Source organism: Lutra lutra, chromosome 7 (assembly GCF_902655055.1).
Source record: "Lutra lutra chromosome 7, mLutLut1.2, whole genome shotgun sequence".
NCBI classification, from domain to species: Eukaryota; Metazoa; Chordata; class Mammalia; order Carnivora; family Mustelidae; genus Lutra; species Lutra lutra.
In genome coordinates this window covers 82,208,045-82,226,688 of record NC_062284.1, presented here as the reverse complement: position 1 = coordinate 82,226,688, position 18,644 = coordinate 82,208,045, and the positions used below count along the sequence as shown (strand labels likewise).

At 39.9% G+C, this 18,644-nt stretch overlaps 1 protein-coding gene across 2 annotated transcripts in view; it reads right to left on the bottom strand.

The window, feature by feature from the left end:
- Nucleotides 1-18,644, bottom strand: part of AKAP6 (A-kinase anchoring protein 6) — a 542,654-nt gene that overhangs the window by 354,706 nt on the left and 169,304 nt on the right. For both annotated transcript variants that reach the window (XM_047736848.1, XM_047736849.1), the window contains one exon: nucleotides 16,163-16,520. In XM_047736848.1, the coding sequence (XP_047592804.1) occupies nucleotides 16,163-16,486 (324 nt within the window). In that variant the 5' untranslated portion in view covers nucleotides 16,487-16,520. The remainder of the gene's footprint in view (nucleotides 1-16,162; nucleotides 16,521-18,644) is intronic.

Sequence of the window (18,644 nt, the reverse complement as noted above, 5' to 3'; positions counted from 1 at the left end):
ATTTGCCCTCTAAATTCTAGAAGACAGCCTCGACCCAGTTTTCAGAATACCTGCAGCTGTCACGGCAGTTATTACCACCCACGTGCTTGGAATCCAGCTGCTTCTGCTCGGATGAGATTAGAAATCCTGAAGCCATATGACTCAAGGTAAAGATTGTCTGTTCACCAGCAAGGTCTCTGTCTGAAGCCCTTCCCTTCCATCTAGTCTTTAAGAGCCGAGAGCCCTCTCCTCCACCAAAAAACAGTTTCTGAGAAAGCCTCTGGTATGTATTCTTGATGCAAATGTAAGCCAATACAATTCTTTTCCCAGTGACACTTTTATTTAATGCTTTGCTGTAATTATGGAAAGAAAGCCTTCGTGGTGGGCAAGAGAAAATTCAGGCATTACAAAGCAGGCTGGGAAGTAAATTTTTCCAGGTGAGATCTCTCCTGCAATTCCACCATCGTTCTGGGACTGGGAGGCTCCCCCAAAGCCCCTGAAGTTCATGCATATGAAAAAAACTAATGCAAACCAGAATCTAGGTGGCTATTTTCTACTAAATATAAGACTGTGGAATCATTTATGTGTTTTCCTTATCTTTCCTTCTCCCTCTGAACCTTCCCATTCTGCAATCGAGAATAAGTGAACTGAAAGCGCGGTATGATACATACTACAGGAGTTAACTTGGGATGCCCATGAACGGGCTTCAAAGGGTCTCTTGGAATAGTACGCGGAATATGATGGCCATGTGTGTGCAATGTCTTGAGAGGAAAGTTTACAGTTTTTATCATATTTTCAAAGAAATTGCTAATCTAAGAACGGTTAACAGACTTCAGAATTGTTCCCAGCTTTACCACTTTCAGGCTGTGACACCTTAGACAAGTCATTTAACTTCTCTGTGCCTCAGGTCCTTCACCAGAGGTCTAGGCGCTATTGTAAAGATGAACTGAGATGATGTATGCAAGCCACTCAGAGGAAAGCACAGCATAAATGCCAGGGAGCTGGCTAGTGTTATTACTAGCAGAGTAAAGGACCTGAGGAACTTCAAGAGCAAACAAGAGTCCCCGTCCAGATGCTGAAAGAGAAGAACAGGGGAGCAGAGCCACAAACTCGCAGACTTTACAGCTTGCTTTGGGTGTGCAAAATGCTAGGACTGGAAGGAACCCTGTAGTTCCCTCCTTTTACAGACGAGGACGCTGAGACCCAGAAAAGGCAAGAACTACCACGTCCTAAGGTTAGTGACAGAACGTGAACACCGGATTTGGGGTCTACTCCAGGCAGCTGAAAACAAAGAGAAGCTGCCACTGAGGCACAGTTGTTACCCAACTACGAACAAAAGCCATTCAGCGTCACCTGACTTATAGGCATTTTACCTCCCTTGCAAGAGGACCCTTGGAACTAGGCATCATAAATCAAGATGCTCATGCATTTCATTTCTAGTTCCTCCCCCTTTGTTCCCCTTACAACAGGAAAAGCAGGGTATGAATAGGTATCTGACTGATTTACGTCAGTGTACCTGTTTTAACCTTTGAAACCAAAACTCCCACTCCAGGATTTATTAAAGTGAATGTCATGACTGAGCACATTCCCATATCAGCTCTCACGTGGACAAAGAATGGATGTGAATGAATATTAAGCTGTATATTAAGATTGAACAAGTAGCCCCAGATAGAGAGATCCATAATTCCACTTCCTCTCAAACACAAATATGTGTTATACAGGAGATATGCTAGAACTGCATTGATAGAAGACTTGCATAGGACCCAGAGATTTAATTTAGCCCAAACTTTGGGCTTGTCTTTGAAGGAACTTAATTAAGGTTCCTCATCACTTCATTCTTATTAGGAAAAACATTAAATCCTCCGTTGGGTTAATTCCAGCAAACTTCTACTTGTTTAGACCAAGGCTTACCCCCAAATTTCTGTGAATAATTATACTAATTTTAAAATGCTTATGAACACATTTTATTACTTCACTGAAATAGCCTTGGGAGGTTATGGTCTCCCTGGCATGTTAATGTCACTTAGGGCAGAAAGGAAAGTTAAAAACAATAATGTGAGGATTTCATCAACTGGCTGAACAAAAATGTCTACAACTTTACACAAAGGAAATGGGAGGATTTCCCCTTAAAAAACTTTAGGCTTGTTTGAAGAAATTAGAAAACAACATATGAAAAAGCAAATAAAAGTGCAGGATAGCAAACACTGGCGCTAAATTATGGATCAAGAGAATAGATGCTGAGTAGCACGGGCTGAGAGCCCCCGGAAAGGCTTTACAGTGGAGAGAAGAGTTGTGTGCTAGGCCTTGGATCACTGATTTTCAATCTGAAATGGATGAGAATGGCTGTGAGTCTAGAATTCGTGCTGCAATGTCCAGCTGGGGTCATGATCTAAGGGAAACACAATCACCTGATTTTTTTTTTTACCATCTTTGACCAATAAATCTACAAAAGTATCAATAACCAACCAAGTGAAACAAAATAACTTAAATTTAATAAGAAACAAAATATACTATATTCAGAGGTGCCTGGGTGGCTCAGTGGGTTAAGCCTCTGCCTTCCATTCAGGTTATGATCTTCGGGTCCTGGGATCGAGCCCCAAATGGGGCTCTCCACTCAGCAGGGAGCCTGCTTCCCCCTCTCTGCCTGCCTCTCTGCCTGCTTGTGATCTCTCTTTGTCAAAGAAATAAATAAAATCTTTTAAAAATTTTAAAAAATATACTACATTCACTTTTTAAAATAAAAGTGGAGACCATAACATTATATCAAATAAATGCACAATCTTTATAAAGCCTTGTGCTTTAAGCATTAGTAAATTTGTTCTGGGAACCTGCAACACATTTATGGGACTGCATTTTAAAATATGTACTGAATTTTATAATAACCACACTAAACAGTTATGAAATATTCATTCTTATTTATGGACCAGTGGCAGACAAAAGTTATAATTGCTTAGATCTGTAGGAAAAACTAAGCCCAATTATTTTAAGACCTAAAACAAACAATAATAACAAAACAGATGTCAACCAGTTCTGAGAAGAAAATTCACAGGTTTTTCTAATATAATACATTTTATGTATCTACAACTTAACTTATAAAAGTTTAAAAAGAAATATTACTTTAAAAAATATAGATACCTCAGGTTTATAACTAATTAAGAAGAGATATATATACATCATAAGAAGCTGAAAAGAGAAAAATGAAAGGAAACCACATAATCATATGGACATAAAATAATGTCAGTTACTGTATTTATCATGCAGAGTTTAGATTCATTTTGGTTTATGTAGCTCATTACTCATTGTAGAACACCAGATTCCAACAGATAGGTATATATACCCCAGGGAGAATTACTCGAGGTAACACATTTAAAGAACCCAGAAAATCATCAAGTCTACACAGCTGTTTAATAGTTTTTGCTGTAACAGTGACAAAATAACCCACTTACATAAATCCTGTATTTGTCTACAAAATACAGCACAAAAAAACCCAAAGAAGCTAAAATATCTCAACTTCAAATGTCTCCTTGCAGTAACTACTCTTTGATGATATCAAGTTTTCATTACCAACATGATTTACCTCTAAATGTTCATTGATGCACAACTTCTGGGATCGCTAATAGTGTCTTGAGGTGAGGCTCTTCTCCCTAAGTCATATCCCTAAAGGGCAAAGTGTCGGGGATGTTCTGTCAAAGGTCAAACAAAATGAAAATATGCATGCCCTCAGATTTCCATCATAGATGTGGGAACTAACTCTCCCTCAGTAAGACCTGCTAATTATTCACAGGTCTAAGTAAATTGGTTTCCATTAGATCAACAAAATAATCAAAGGGAATGTATTTCGTGCTAACCAAAGCTATATATTAAGCTTGAACAAGTAGAGAAAACAGGATTCTTCATAACAGCTAAAGTGGTAATAACTCAAACTGAAGACTGTGTCCACCACCGTGCTACAGTGGGCACCATATGAAAATATGGGGACAATCTACAGAAGGACTGACCAGACTGGCCTTCCAAATGGTTTCACCAGATGGGTGAACTTTTAGCTGAGATTCAAAGGATGTGTAACTATTTTCCCAGACACAGAATTTTGGGGTAAAGAGTGAGGTGATTTCCCAAGAAGAGAGAAACCATGTTCCATTCATGGATTTCTGAAAGGGCCTGGCTTTTTAGAGGTGCAGGAAAGGAAACATCAGAAGACACAATAGGCCAACTAGGTCCAGATTCGGAAGGAACTATAAGGCATGCCCAGGCATTTGGACTTTATCTGGGAGGGCAGCTGAAAGCTAAGGGAAGTAAACACTGCACGTAACATATTTTTCCAAACAACATTTCACTCCTACTTAAGTTATTTCCAGGATGGGGGCACAGAGCATCCATAAAGGAGGTACAGTCTTCTTTGTGGTACTATTTGAAGAAATCTCTCCCCGCCTTGTCACTACCACCTGACTCCCACAATAAAGAGATGGATGCCTTTGGCCAGTGTCATAACATTCCTTTGCAGAAGCAAAAATGTGAGCTGTAGCTTCTGCTAATACTGTGGTTTATTACTTTATAAGCTCTTCTAATAGAAACTAGGTTTCTGGAAGAGGGGAAACTGCAAGAAAGCAATGAAGACTTTCTTCATAATTTGCCTAAGGTCAGTTCTCTCCCTGTGAACCAATTCTCCAGTAATTGTTATATCCATTCTCTCTTCCTCAGAAGAGCAGATCACTTTCCACTTTTCATTTCATACATTCCTTTTCCATTTAATGATGTATCTTGCAAATTTGCCTCATTCAAATAATGAAGAAAATTGGTGCATTAAGTTATCACAGAACAATGGAAAAAGCTATACCAAAAAGCCCACTAATAACAGCCACAAGGCTCAAACGAACACAGGAGAGATCTATTCTGTTCCTTTATATTCCATTCACATTTATAGAAAGAAATAGAGCCCTCAGCCCTAACACAAAGTGACAACAGACACAGCAGTTCAATTTGAGTCTGATGAGGGTAAATTCAGCCACAGAATCCCAGTTGCCTCTGACTCCCCCTGGCCTCTCTGGGCTTGCCTCAGCTACCTGGTCTGATGGACTTTTTTTGTTATCATGTTCCACCACCCAAGTCAGCCACCATTTGTCATTTACCAAACGGCCTCATAGCTGTCTCACAGCTCTCCGTTTCCCAGATCACGAGGCACATACCGCAAACTCATCCTAAGACCCAGGTTTTTACCATGTTATTTCTTTGTTTGTAGATGTCTTTGTGACTACTGAATCAAGCCCAGACTCCTCTGAGGCATTCGAAGTATTTATGTCCTTCAAAATGTGTCTCCACTAACTCCAGTAATATATATCATTCATCATTCCTTGGCTCCAGGGAAAGAAGCCCTCTGTCTTTCACATTCAAAGCAAACTTTGCTCAAGCTATCTCCCATGCCTATATAAGGCAACCACAGAAAGTTGTGCAGGTGGTGCATTGCACAACTTCAAAAGGTGACATTTATATATAGTCCACATAATTACTGGTGGGCAGCCTTGTGTCTGGACTTTTCTGTAAAATAATTTCTAATTCAAAAACTTGTATGAATTATGTGAGAGAGAAACTTTTGCTTTATCTGGATTCAGTTTTCTTTCGTTTATAAAAAATTTAAGAGAATAACATTGATACATTTAAAACATATGGGCAGGTATCTAGTATGGATGTATTCCCTTCCCTCTCACTAATTTTACTAACTTTATGAGGTCACTTGAGAAACCAAAAAAGTTCAAAAAAGTCATATAGGAATCTTTGCTTCTAAATCAGTTACTTTAAATGTCTGGCTGTCTTTTGGGGAGGAATGAGAGAATGCATTGACCAAGCAAAATGTCCCCAAAAGCCCTTTGCTCAAAATCAGCTTCCAGGGGTTCTCAGCTCTAGCGTGCATTGGAATCACCTGAGGAGTTTTTAAAATGACTGATGGCTAGGTCTAAACCCAGATTCTAATGTAGTTGTCTAGAACATGGCCTGGGAAGTGGGGTTTTTCTTTAAGCTTCCAAGGAGATTCTACTGTGCAGCCAAGGATAGGCACCACTGTCTCTATACATGTCATACTTAGAAATCAATTGACTTATTAACATTTCTTTTTCTTTTTAAGATTTCATCTATATATTTCACAGAGACAGAGAAAGAGCTAGCACAAGCAGGGGGAGCAGGAGAGGGAGAAGCAGGCCCCTGGCCTAGCAGGGAGCCCGATGAGGGACTTGATCCCAGGACCCCAGGATCATAACCCTAGCCAAAGGCAGACGCTTAACTGACTGAGCCACCCAGCTGCCCCCCACATTTCTTATTAAAGATGTCCTTCTCTTGTTCCACCCACTTCCATGTTAGGATACTAGCAATTCATACCTTGGTAGCATTTCACTTTAGAGAGATTACATGTTTCCCTCTTAGAGATATAAAATATTGAAGGGGTAAGTTAGCAGCAAATAATGAGGAGAACAAAAAACAAACAAACAAACAAACAAAAACACAAGTTTTCTCCTTAGTTTAGAATAGCCATGAACACTCCTACTCAAAGGGACCCCAGGATTTCATTTACATGCCACTTCAAAACCCTCACATTCCTACTGGTGATAAAGTGAAATACATGTAAGTTGGATCTTCTTCTTAATTAAAAAAAGAAAGAAAAACAATGAGCCCCCACCCTCAAATCTACTCATCTCAAACATCTAACACAAGAAAACCAGAATTTATTCTCTTGTGCTTTATAGTCACCAAAATTTCTCACACCTCTAGAAGGATGTGAGGCCTTCTGTTCCCATATAAGTTCAAAAAACAATGATGTTGGGAAAATTAGCATCAGGTTACATTTACTTGCATGACATGTTCGAAAATTAAAATATATCAAAGATGTTGAAAAAGCTGATAGGGGTCTAAAATAGTAACTATCACACTGTCCTGGTCTTGACTTGGAGAAAGATACAAATTTTACCCCAATGACCCAACTTTTATATGTAATATATGTACATAACTAACCAAGTTGCATAAAACAGTATTTATCCTTACTTCAAGTAATTCTATTTCATTGTTTTAGCTCTTTAATTCCTTAAATTGATTTCACAACACACTAATGAATTGAGAAAACAGGGCTATTCTTAGAAAACAGTGGTCTAAAGGGCAAAAAGAAAAAAATACCTACTCTTTCCCCTAAACAAAGATATTTGGTCTTCAATTTTAAAATGGTGCTTACTGGGACGCCTGGGTGGCTCAGTTGGTTGGACGACTGCCTTCGGCTCAGGTCATGATCCTGGAGTCCTGGGATCGAGTCCCACATCGGGCTCCCAGCTCCATGGGGAGTCTGCTTCTCCCTCTGACCTTCTCCTCGCTCATGCTCTCTCTCATTGTCTCTCTTAAATAAATAAATAAAATCTTTAAAAAAAAATAAAAAAATAAAATGGTGCTTACTTAACTTTAAGATGTGTTAGGAATCAGAAACTGCCCAAAAGATGGTAAAATTAAATGTTTTAGACTTTAGCCCGTGGTCATATGAAGACCAGAATCCTCCAAGCTCCAAACTATTTCATTCAGAGTTCCCTTTATCAAGATTTTCCGAGAATCCTAGGGTATATTTTAGATGTGTCAGAGAATCAACTCTGGCTGTCCCACACTGTCCTGGCCAGCAGACCCTGTACTCTACAACTGCTACTTTGGCAGACCTCTGCCACCTCAAGCAGACCTCAGCTAGTTATGCTCCAGCAATGGAAGAAAGAGAATATTCTTTCCTTTCCACCTGCTATATCAGGGGAGGAAGAACTCAAGGCAAAGAGTCAACTGAGACCGGTCCTCCAAGTCACACCCACAATCTCTTCCCCTCACTGGGTCCCCATGCTGCCTGGCTGCTGCTCAGTATGGGTTGCAGGGCCAGAAACACACTTTACCACAAACTGCCACTCTCCCCACCCATACTCCCCCCTGCACTGGGGCAGACTCCTTGCCTCATAATGAGAGTATATTGTCTCCCAAGAGCTCCATCATCCCAGGACTCCCATTACTTTTAGTCCATCAGGCCCATCTGATATGCTCATCTCAGCTATAAAAAGGACTCACACTTGTTTCCAGCAAGACCTCCAGAACCCATGTGAGTCCCTGGGTACCTGGATCCACTCCAGAGGTCAGGCACATCTCAGTCTGGAGACAGCCCAGTCGGAACATCTTGTAAACAGTCTCTGTTTAATGCTCTAACTTTGAGAACCAGGCCCAAATGAAAGAAACAGACACAAACTTCTTCTGGAGGTGGCTGAGAGTACAATTTATCTAAAGTGGGTTATTTGGGGAGCCGATTCCAGCCAAGTCATGTCAAAACTTCTATTTGTCAAGTGGCTGTATAATTTAGCCTATGCTAGCTAGTCTAAGCCTTGCCTCTTTCCTGTCATGTTTCCAGGAATACGAATAATATTCTAAGAAGACTGTTAATCAGGAAGCAGGGGTGCCAAAGTTGCCTATTTAGTATCCAAATACATTCATCTGGATGAGAAGTCTCAGTTAAAGTCAAAATCTTGTAAGGTTTCAGTCTGGTTTTCGTACACAGCACAGCCTCTGAATCCAAAAGAGGAGGAAGGGGAGAGGGGAAGTTTCTAAAAATGGTTCAGCTGGCTTCTCATAGCTCTTAGTAAAGAATATCTGTAAACTAAGAAGTAAAATATGTGGATTACATTTTCAGCTTTAAAAAAAATGGGAAAACTATATACTATAATATATTGCATCGTTTCTGTATTTTAATGTCAAAGTTAAATGTTTTTAATCACTCTCTAGAACAATGACTTCCCCACCCCCCAAATCGAGAACTTTATAATAGTGCTTTGTAGTTCATCATGGGGGTTACAGTAAACTTCCCCTAAGAACTTAGAAATAAGGTTGGTAAGTATAGTTTCTGATGAGTAACCTTTAAGATCAACATAATGACCATGAGATAAGCAAAATTACCTTTAAAGAAAAAGAGTGGCTTTGAGTCTTAAAGACCTAAGTGTATGCTTATTGACCAAAATCATTACTGAAGAAGGAGTCAGACAGAAAAGAGGGTAGGAGGAGGACCAGGCACAGTCACTTATAGAAAGAAGCCACCTAGACACCCCCACGAAGATTCTCCTAGGCAAGATCTCCAGATTTCTGAGCTGCTCAAATTCTCCCTGATGAGAAAGCCCCAAATGTACTTGGGCCTTGATTCATCCAATTCATCCAATGCCTCTGTCCTAATGCAATCCCTAACAAGTAGCCTTCCTTATGTGACTTCCAGTGTAAGACTACCCATGAGGAGAGAAGGCACTGACCACACAGACTTGGACTTAGCCACAAGCGCAAACTGAGCTCCTATCAAGCACCTCACTCTTGTCCCAGGTAACAAGGGTAGAGTGGAGAATTAGACATTTGAGGTCACTTGGGCTAACACAAACAAGTAAATAAGATAATTGTAGCTAGTGATAAGAACAATTACTAACTAACTAACTAAATAAATAAATAAGCTGAATAATGGACTAGATAATTGTCAGAAAAGAGGATGGGTATTTCAAGAATAGGGATCAGGAATAGCTTCTTTGAGAAAGTGACATTTAATATAATTAATGTTAAAATGTCACTATTACCTAAAGGAATCTAGAGATTCAATGCAATCCTCATCAAATAACAATAGTCTTTTTTATAGAATTAGAACAAATAATCCTAAAATTTGTATGGAACTACAAATGATCCCAAATAGCCAAAGCAATCTTGAGAAATTAGAACATGGTTGGTGGTATCACAATGCTAGACTTCAGGACATACCACAAGCTATAGTAATGAAAACATTATGGCTCTGGCACAAAAACATACACATTGATCAATGGAACATAATAGAGAGCCCAGAAATAAACCCATACTTATATGGTCAATTAATCTACAACAAAGGAAACAAGATTATACATGGGGAAAAGACAGCCTTTTTAACAAATGGTGTTGGGAAAACTGGACAGCTACATGTAAAAGGATAAAACTGGACCACTTTCTTACATCTTACAAAAAATAAACTCAAATTGGATTAATGACATAAATATGAGATCTGAAATGATGAAACTTCTAAAAGAAAACAATATCTCTGCACATTAGCCTTAACAACATACTTATGGACATGTCTCCTCAGACAAGGGAAATAAAAGCAAAATTAAAGCATCTGAACTACACCAAAATAAAAAGCTTTTGCACAGCAAAGGAAACCATCAACAAAACAAAAAGGAAACCTACTGAAAAGGAGAAGATACTTGCAAATGATCTATCAGATAAAGGGTTAGTATCCAAGATTCATAAAGAACACATACATCAAACAACATCAAACATAACAATAATAATAAACCAATTTAAAATGGGCAGAGGACCTGAAAAGACATTTTTCCAAAGGAGACATACAGATAGCCAACAGATACTTGAAAAGATGCTCACCACCACTAATCATCAGGAAAATGCAACAAAACCACAATGAGATGTCACCTTACACCTGTCAGAATGGCTAAAATAAAAAACATAAGAAATAACAAGTGTTGGTAAGGATAAAAGTAATCTGTCATGCACTTATGATGGGAACAAAACTGGTACAACCACTGTAGAAAAAGGAATGAAGCTTCCTTAAAAAATTAAAAAGAGAAATGCCATTTCTTCTTCAAGCTCTATTACAAAGCTGTCATCATCAAGACAGTATGGTACTGGCACAAAAACAGACACATAGATCAATGGAACAGATTAGAGAGCCCAGAAATAGACCCTCAACTCTATGGTCAACTAATCTTCGACAAAGCAGGAAAGAATGACCAATGGAAAAAAGACAGCCTCTTCAACAAATGGTGTTGGGAAAATTGGACAGCCACATACAGAAAAATGAAATTGGACCATTTCCTTACACTACACACTAAAATAGACTCAAAATGGAGGAAGGACCTCAATGTGAGAAAGGAATCTATCAAAATCCTTGAGGAGAACACAGGCAGCAACTTCTTCCTAGGAACATCGCCAAAGACAAGGGAAGCAAGGACAAAAATGAACTATTGGGACTTCATCAAGATCAAAAGCTTTTGCACAGCAAAGGAAACAGTTAACAAAACCAAAAGACAACTGACAGAATGGGAGAAGATATTTGAAAACAACATATCAGATAAAGGGCTAGTATCCAAAATCTATAAAGAACTTAGCAAACTCAACACCCAAAGAACAAATAATCCAATCAAGAAATGGGAAGAGGACTGAACAGACATTTCTGCAAAGAAGACATCCAGATGGCCAACAGACACATGAAAAGTGATCCACATCACTCAGCATCGGGGAAATACAAATCAAAACCACAATGAGATACCACCTCACACCAGTCAGAATGGCTAAAATTAAACAAGTCCGGAAATGACAGATGCTGGCAAGGATGCGGAGAAAGGGGAACCCTCCTACACTCTTGGTGAGAATGCAAGCTGGTGCAACCATTCTGGAAAACAGCATGGAGGTTCCTCAAAAAGTTGAAAATAGAGCTACCTTATGACCCAGCAATTGCACTACTGGGTATTTACCCTAAAGATACAAACACAGTGATCTGAAGGGGCACATGCACCCAAATGTTTATCGCAGCAATGTCCACAATAGCCAACCTATGGAAAGAACCTAGATGTCCATCAACAGATGAATGGATAGAGAAGATGTGGTATATATATGTGTATATATATATATATATATATATATATATATATATACAGTGGAATACTATGTAGCCATCAAAAGAAATGAAATCTTGCCGTTTGCAATGACATGGATGGAACTAGAGGGTATTATGCTTAGCAAAATAAGTCAATCAGAGAAAGACAACTATCATATGATCTCCCTGGTATGAGGAAGTGGAGATGCAATGTGGGGGGTTTGGGGGCTAGGAAAAGAATAAATGAAACAAGATGGGTTCAGGAGGAACCATAAGAGACTCTTAATGTCACAAAACAAACTGAGGGGGGCTGGGGGGGGAGGGTAGCAAGAGGGTGGCGGGGTTATGGACATTGGGGAGGGTATGTGCTATGGTGAGTGCTGTGAAGTGTGTAAACCTGGCAATTCACAGACCTGTACCACTGGGGCTAATAATACATTTACGTTTATAAAAAAAAAATTAAAAATAAAAAGTAAAAGAAAAAAAGAAATGCCATTTCTATTCTTTGGGTATTTACCCAAAGAAAACAAAAACACTGATTCAAAAGATATATACATCCCTATGTTAGTGCAGCATTATATATAATAACCAAGATAGAGAAGCAATCCAAGTATCCATCCATAGATGAATGGATAAAGAACATGTGGTATATATACACAATGGAGTATTACTTAGCCATAAAAAAGAATGAAATCTTGCCATTTGTGACAACATGGATGGACCTAAAAGGCATTATGCTGAGCAAAATAAGTCAGACAAAGAAAGACAAATATATGATATCACTCATATGGTGAACCTTAAAAACAAAACAAACAAGCAAACAAACGAAACCAGAGGCTGAGCCTATCCTGAGGATTTTCCAAAAGCACTTTCAACTAACCATTCAAGTTCTATGTCCATATGATGATAGAGAAGATGATAAGGACAAGACCTAGAGCAAGCAATGTGAAAGGCAGTGTGAGGCACAAAGACAAATTTAGGTGAGAGTAGCTACCCCCCGCTGTGTGTGTGTGTGTGTGTGTGTGTGTGTGTGTGTGTGTGTGTGCGCGCACGTGCATGCGTGCTTGCTTGTCCTTCACCAAACAGCACAGGCCTCAACTCACTCCCAACCCCTGCCAACTCTCTCCTAGGCCTGCACCTCCAAGTTAGAACTTGGCTGCTACTCTGCCTGATTGCTTGATGAGGATCCAGACTCTGCCTGGCAAAGACAGAGGAAGAAAGTTTCTAGGCAGAAGGAACAAGAAAAGCACTGAAGCAAGAACTAGCCTAACAATCCTTTGAAACTTTTAATGTGCCTGGATTATGAACAAGAAGAAAACAACAGGAGATATGGCCAGAGAACCAAACAGGTGCAGAGCCACAGGAAGAGATCTGGGTTTTATTATGGCCAATAGGAAGCAAGGGAGTAACATGACCTGATTTAAATGTTTAAAAGACCCCATTGGCTCCTGTGTGGAGAATAAAGTGCAAGTGGTAGAGGAGGCTCTAAAATTAATCCAGCCAAGCAGTCACGTGGCCTGTCTAGGGTGACAGCAGTAGTGCTGGGGAAAAGTGAATGCCTTTAGGTCATATTTTGGAGATGGATCCACAGGACTTCTGGATAGACGTACATGTGGGATGGGGAGTCATACGTGGGCCTGGCAAAGTGCCCTGCCTTCCACTGAAATTAGAAAGATATGGGGGCAGGAGGGATTAAGAGCTTTTCAATAGGCATCTCTGGTTTGAGATGCTCACTTAAAGACACATTTAGAGATGTCAGTTAGGCAGTTGGGGTTCCTGGGAGAACACTGGGATAGATATATAAACTTAGAAATTATCTGTACCTGTATGGTCCTTAAAGCCATGGCATTTCCATCCCTATGATGGTTATTTTTCATGGTAAATTAATAAACTGAGTTATGCACCAAAGCAGTAGGAGCCAAGGTAGGATACCCCATAGCAGATAGCTGGCCTTGCCTGGGCTGGGCATGTCCCTTTGATTTGCTATACCCCTTAATTGAGAGCAGCTTCTACATGGTGGTTTTGTTGTGTTTTCTTTTCTTTTTTTTTTTAAAGATTTTATTTATTTATTTGTTAGAAAGAGAGAGAGGGAGCGAGCATGAGCACAGGCAGACAGAGTGGTAGGCGGAGACAGAGGGAGAAGCAGGCTCCCCGCTGAGCAAGGAGCCCGATGTGGGACTCGATCCCAGGACGCTGGGATCATGACCTGAGCCGAAGGCAGCCGCTTAACCAACTGAGCCACCCAGGCGTCCCTGTTGTGTTTTCACATATAAAACATTATGCCCAAGTTCCTCCTTTATTCTGCAGATTAACATGGAAATCTAAGAAATTGACGTGTATTCAAAACTTTTTTAAATGCATCATTGTACTTGACTGAATAAGGAAATATTACACAAACACAAAAAAAGAAGATTAAACCAAGCAAATTAGGAGACCAAAACTAAATCCTTGTGTAGATTAAACCTCAGTTCACGGACCAGAGTTCATTGACTTTGGGCTCAATGTGGAAGGGATCGATTATTACAGAATACTTGAGAACATAATGGCAAATGCTGGTTAAGTCACTTGATGAAATAAGTTGCAAAAAAAAAAAAAAGTAATGAGAGGATCCCTAAAATTAAATTCACATAAAACAATTTTGATTCATCCCTTTAATAGTCATTGATTAACAATTATGTGATTACTACATTAAATTCCTGCCCTTTGGGGGCTCCTCTTTCAGCAGGGAAACAGACCACACTGTGGAACAGGGCAGGATGGAGGCAGGTGCGAGATGCCTTTGGACTAAGGTGAGAGGATGACAGACAGCTCCAAGGAGAAGACAAGCAAATCACCCTAGAGGTGATTTTTCAAACACTAACCATAACCCTGGCTGATTATATAAAAACTTTACATGCCTGTTTGAAATTTAAATTTAAATTTGCATATATAACTGATGTAATTAAATTAACAGACACAGTAATGTTTTTATAGGAGCCCTTAGCAGCATTTTCAGGGGAGTCTTCTCAAGGTATTTCCATCCCCCCGCCATTCTCCTTTAATCTTTTACCATCCTTTCTGTGTAAATCTAAGATTTGGGGGCACAAGAGTCAACTTTCCATACAACCCCAAACTCTGTATTTACTTATTTATTTACGTGTAAGTGCAGCATTAGGGGGAACAGAGGAGAGGACGGGTGAGGTGAAGCCCCCGACTTCCATTTCACTCCAGCCTCGAGGAGTGTGAGAGCTGCTCTTTTGATTAAAAGAAACCCTATTTCAACGACTGAGACACATCATTTCCATTGCCACAGAGAGGAAACAGCCTAGCCTGCTTTGAAGCTGGTTCCTAGCCATCTCTCTGCTACCTTTTTTGTACTTTTCTCCTTCCCAAGATCCTGTGGGAAGACCACACAGGCCTGCTCAACCTGGGAGAAGCCCAGCTACCTTGCCATTCTGGCTTTCTTTGTTCTCTCTCTCTCTCTCCCAGTGCCCTCCTTCCCTCTCTTGGACACTCTCTCCAGTGCAGTAGCTGGGCTCAGGACCTGTTGAACCAGGATGAGAAGGCTGAGTCAGCATGCTGTAGGCTTTAGGGAACATGTTCTCTCACCTTAACTGCCCATCCTCTATTCTCACACTGATGGCTGTAGACTATAAACCATTTAAGTGTTAATATCAAGAATCTGTTTGGTCTTTGGTTTCAGATCATTGAGGATGAATGAGCTTAGGTAAAAGAATTCTCCTTAGGATTTCATCAACTCACTAGAAATTTCCACTAGGGTTTGGGGCCAATGCCCAGACTGGCTATAAATCTGCCTTGCTTTGCTGGTCATTAACCTGAGTGTGTGTTTGCCTCGGGGACCTGGAAGAGAGGAGTGGCTATGACAGAACAAGATTCACTGTACTTTGGGGTCCCTAGGCCAACATCTCTATTAATAGCACTCCTTACCAGCACCTCCATTTCAGTATCAACAAAAGTCAGGCTTTTCAAGGGCTCTAGAAGCCACAGATATTTTTTTTTTTTACATCTGAACTCTGAATGAGTTGTTATGAAAGCACCTTTGTTCTGCAGGATGCATTGTACCTGGATGAAAGGACTCATTCTAAAAGGAGAACACCGCCCTTCCCCATCATCCCAGAATCCACTCTTTGCCACAAAAGTGGCATCAACTGCAACAGAAGATAATAATCATAAACCATACTCACAATCGCAGCTCAGTATGATCTTTAACCTGTGAGTGTCTTTTTATTAAACCTTTTTATAATACTTTTATTTCCACAACTGATTTCTATGACACTGCACCAAAATGCCCTCCCCTTCCCCCGCACCTCTGCATTATCCCTTTAAGGCCAGTTTGATTCTAGATAATCAACCCATGAAGTAAAATCAGGAAAGAATGAATTCTGCCCCTGTGTATCAAACCAAATATTCTGTTTTTATTCCTGGGCGTTTCATCATTGCAAGTTACAGAGCGCAGGCTCTAGGTGCTACAACTTTTTTCAGACTTCTGTCTAGAATGGACCTAAGTCCAGAGACCGTCCTTACCTTTAGTTGAACTAGATGCACATCCACATGCTTGCTGTCTGAGTCCTGCTGGACTGAATAGGTGAGGTCCCGGACCCTCTCTGAGGTCATCCGGAGCCAGGTTTCAATCTCAGGTAAGTGGAGGACAATCTTCCAGTCAGCCCCTGTATGCAGTGGGGGTGGCTTTTCATACTGCTGGTCAGAATCCATGTCCTTCATTGCCTCTCCTCCCTCACCCTGCTCCACAGTGGGCGTCAAGTTGATGGCCATGGGTGAGGCATCAGTAGCCATGGGATCCAGGTCCTGTGACCTCATTGGGGAAAGTGTCACGCTCATGGTTAACATGGAGAATTCTAAATCTTACTTCTTTCCAAAACAGCTGAAAGGCAAGAGGAAAGAAGAAAGCAGGAAAGAGTCAGACAAGATTGCCAAATAAAGAAATGATACTTCGCAGAAGAAACAGGATTTCTAAATTAAGCCCGATTTCTAAATTAAGAAACCATAGCTCATGGCAAAAACAGAAGGAGGTGTTGTGAGTTTCTACATAGTAGCCCCAAGACCCAGAGTACAATAGGAAAACAAAACCACATGGTATTGCCTACCCCACCATCCATTCTCTCCTCATTCCCACTAATAAAATCCTGATTTTCAGCATACATATTTCTGCTAAGAATTTAAAACTACATCTCCTATCTCCATGGCAGCTAGGTATGGCCATGTGACTAAGTTCTGACCAAGGGGAGATAAGTGGAGCTTCTGTACAGAAAGCTTGTAGAGCTGCATAAAGGGAGCTGACTTAAGGAGGGGCCTTCTTTCTGCCCTTCTGTGTTTCCCCCTTCTTCTAGACTGCAATGTGTGCTTGATGGCTAGGGTTCCAGCTGCTATCACGGACCAGGAGACGCTTTGCGGTATGTTGGTGGAAGATGGTAGAGCAAGGTGGTGGGAACACGGATCCCACATGATAACAAGGAACTACTGTATCAGTCCTAGGCTGCTGCCCTGAATTTCTTTTATTGAGAGAAAAAAGGTATCTGGTTTTAGCCACTATTACTTAGGGCTTTTCTACTACCAGCACCTAAACATCATTTCGGCTATTATAACCCATACACTCAATACATAGGATAAGCAGAGAGGGAACATGTTCTAATTAACAAAACACTGAGCTGAATTCAGGAGAGGTTGCTCCTTTCTATGATATGTTATATAAATAGATATCATGTAGTATTCCAAACCTAAACTTTGCCAAAAAGTATAAATCATGTGGGTTAGTATATACAGTATATCTAATTAACTATTAACTTAAATTACTTAATATTTGGTCATGTTGAAATTTTGGGAGGGGGAGGCTTCTGGGATTTCAAGAGTAATAAATTGCTCTGAAACACATAACATCAAAATGTTAATTAAGGGGCACATGAGTGGCTCAGCTGGTTAAGCAGCAGCCTTTGGCTCAGGGCTCAGGTCATGATTCCATAGTCCTGGGATCCAGGAGGTGGCCCAGGTGGGCTCCCTGCTCAGTGGGGAGTCTGCTTCTCCCTACCCTTTTGCTCCTTCCCCCACTTGTGCTCTCTCTCTCTCTCAAATAAACAGAATCAAATAAATAAATAAAATGTTAATTAACTATATTTAAAACAACATAAGTGTAAGTAATAGTAATAAGTAATAATAATTCTAAGTAATAGTAATAGTTGATAAGCTTAAGAGGAAACTAGTTTTCTAATGTAATGATCTAAGCTATATAATTTATCTTTCTTCTAGAACCAGTTTAATATAAAAATAACAACTTTTAGGATCTTGTACATTAAACATTTTACAGAGACATTATTTTTAGTTTTAGGAGTAGGTTCTTCTACTCAAGGTAACGGGTTTTTCTTTTATTAGAGTTTTTCTGGTTCTACACATTCTAGCTCCCTTCCCCAAAGATGAAAGGTGACCAAACAAAATATGAAATTAAATGTGATTATCACAAAGTAGTCTGTATTTCTTTATATTCTTAATATTAACTTAGTAACAACAGCAAAATTATTTTACCTACAAAAATAGAGGTGGGGGAAGTTCTCATTTTTACCAGGAACATGTAACTTTCCATACAGAAATGGGCACAGAGAATAAAAAGACTTACTGAATTGACAAAAACCTTAAAAATAAGTTATTCCTACAACATATTATTTCAGAAGCTTTTCAGTGCTGGAGCGTACTGCCCCCTCCCAATTTCTTGTACTTTAATTTTTAAAATAAATGACAAGCAGCTTTATGGATGAATTTTTGAAAGCAAGGTTATTTGGGACACTAAAATACAATGTCATAAAGTAGGTTTATCACTTTGGTACCTGCCTCAGAGAATGGTTTTAGGCTTCAACTCAACAGCTTTCTCCACCTGATTGCAAGAGGGACAAATCCATACCCCACATTTTTAACCATCCTTGCATACAGTTTTTAAAAATAACATTAGACCTGGCTATTTTAAAAAACTCCAGGAGCGATAAAACTCCAGTAAGAGTGA